Source organism: Ammodytes marinus (genome assembly GCF_949987685.1).
Source record: "Ammodytes marinus genome assembly, chromosome: 15".
NCBI classification, from domain to species: domain Eukaryota; kingdom Metazoa; phylum Chordata; class Actinopteri; order Uranoscopiformes; family Ammodytidae; genus Ammodytes; species Ammodytes marinus.
The window spans coordinates 1,506,338-1,508,837 of record NC_137219.1 but is presented as its reverse complement, the minus strand read 5'-3'; the positions used below and the strand labels follow the sequence as shown (position 1 = coordinate 1,508,837).

Sequence of the window (2,500 nt, the reverse complement as noted above, 5' to 3'; positions counted from 1 at the left end):
ACGGAGGGGGGAGGGGGGGAGGGGATACCTGGGTTAATATGGCGGTGTTGGATGATGAATGGCATGCAAAATGTGGAAAATGTTCAAAATATGTTGAAACTTGTAGGCAATGCAACTTTTTTATTCTTAAAAATCTACTTTTGACAACACACGCACGCACAAGCGCGCGCAAACACGCACGTTCGCGCGCGCACACGCATACACACACACACACACACACGCATACACACACAATCACACACACACATCCATCACATTTGACAGATTTTCCCAAATAATACTTGCGAATCTCCACTTTCACAAAGCGACACACACGCGCGCAACACACACACACACACGCACGCACGCACGCACACACACACGCGCGCGCGCGTGGACTGGGACACCTGGGGACCTAAATAGTCCTAAAGGAAGTGGTTAACATCTATTTTGAAATCATTGTACAAATACGACACAATGCAGGTGCACTCAAGCCCCGGACTCAAGAGAATAGATAATCAATAGGCTAAGTCATGCATTCATTCCGTTCACTCATATAGCCTACTCACATTCTGTATATTACTCATACATTCATTGCAAACGTGTGCAGTCCAAATGGCATTAAAGTGCTCATTGATACCATGGTATTGCTTGTTAAGTGTGTAATGTATTGGGGGGCGGGGGGACTCATTTATATAATTATTTTCTTCCAAAATGACATTCCACATAAAGACTAGGCCTATTTATTTACGTCTATTTGTGTGTTCATGCAAGTTATCAAAGTGTGTGTGTGTGTGTGTGTGTGTGTGTGTGTGTGTGTGTGTGTGTGTGTGTGTGTGTGTGTGTGTGTGTGTGTGTGTGTGTGTAAAATGGTAGTAACAATCTGTTAAAGAAAAATGCCTCCTGATTTATTTTCTGATATTAAGTCGCTAAAAATATTTCACATTTCTGCTTAAAACAAGCGCAGTTATCTCCTAGCATGAGAAGTGTGAAGGGAATGGTGCGACCTCAACTTGTTATTTGCGGTGTACAGTCACCCTGCTGCAGACACACACACACACACTCTCTCTCTCTCACACACACACACACACTCTCTCACACACACACACACACACACACACGCATACACACACTAGCCTACTGTACATTTTGGCACAGTTGAACTTCAAGGTTTGGATAACGCGACCCACCACCACTCCAATTCAGCTCAGTCTGCATATCTCTGGCCGCAGTCAAACACTCAACAAGACTTACAATCCGACTTCAATCCGATTTTACTGCGATTTGCCAATTAGATCAAATAGAAAATGTTCCATGCAAGTGTTACTGCAAAAGTGAACCTATTTAACCAAATGTATTTTAGCTTAATCAAGCGTTTAAAAGTCAGGCAAAGCCCACATGAACGCAGTCAATATTGGCACCGATCGTTTGGTGAAATTCCAAAACTTTCCCAAAATGTACCATGACGACTTCAAGGGAAATATCGCTATAGCCTACAACTTGCACCTTCTACTAGTATCACGCAAACAGGCAGACTAATGTTGGGCTATAACCGTTTTAAAAGGTAGATGAGCCTATACGAACCGAAAAAAAACTCATTTATCTGCACGACAGAATCTCAATTTGAGAAATTCACAGTATCACATGCTTTAACTGACGAGAAGGAAATTCAATTAAGGCGAGAATTTCAACCCCGCCATTCAAACAAACTGACAACAAAAAATTCTCAAGCATTTGTTTGAGTGAAATCAATATAAATAGGCTAACTATAATCTCCATTTTGAAATGAAGTGAAATAAAAGTTCTTCTACTTCTTCTTCTTCTTCTCACCTCTGCGCACAGCGTCAGGAGAATAAAACAGACTAGCGAGAAGCGGTGCACTTTCCCCGGGTTAGTCCACATGTCTCCGGCTGTCCGCTGCTGGTTACCATGAGGAAAAATGAAAAAAAAAAAAAAAAAAATGTATATCTCAAATCTCAATCAGTCCAAAAAAATATGAAGAATTCAGCCTTTAAAAAAAAAGAACCGCTATATCCGTATTGTGATGGTGTTCCAAGGCATCCAAGTCCAAGGCATGCACGCCGTTTTTGACACACTATTCCCGGGGATGAATAGCGCTATGGAGGGGGGTAAAAAAAAAGCGCTCCTTCCACAAGCACCACGGCTAAATGTATTGGCTTTGGTCTCGCACACTCGCGTCTCTCCACTACAGCTCGACGCACTAAACAGCAGTGAATGAAGGAGAGCAGTGGCTGTGCGTGTCTGCTGCCCCAAACCAGAGCACGGCGCTCCCATGGTTACAGACAGGTGGGCGGACCAATCAGAGCACGCCTGGGGTGGAACATTCGGAAGTTATGAGCCAATCAGTGGAGAGAGGGGCGGGACAAGCCGAAGGGGGAGGACCGCACATATAGTACATAGGCTTTACACACACCACCCACCCACACACACACACACACGCACACACACACACACACACACACACACACACAGTTTATTCCTAGTTTTTGTAATTATATAT

General features: G+C 43.6%; 1 protein-coding gene across 1 annotated transcript in view; it reads right to left on the bottom strand.

Moving 5' to 3' along the window:
* LOC307261597 (protein jagged-2-like) overlaps positions 1-2,176 on the bottom strand; it is a gene marked incomplete at its 3' end in the record, with an annotated part of 32,279 nt that extends 30,103 nt beyond the window's left edge. The window contains exon 1 of the mRNA XM_080042178.1: positions 1,810-2,176. Within this exon, the coding sequence (XP_079898304.1) occupies positions 1,810-1,881 (72 nt within the window). The 5' untranslated portion in view covers positions 1,882-2,176. The remainder of the gene's footprint in view (positions 1-1,809) is intronic.
* Positions 2,177-2,500: the final 324 nt, after the last annotated feature.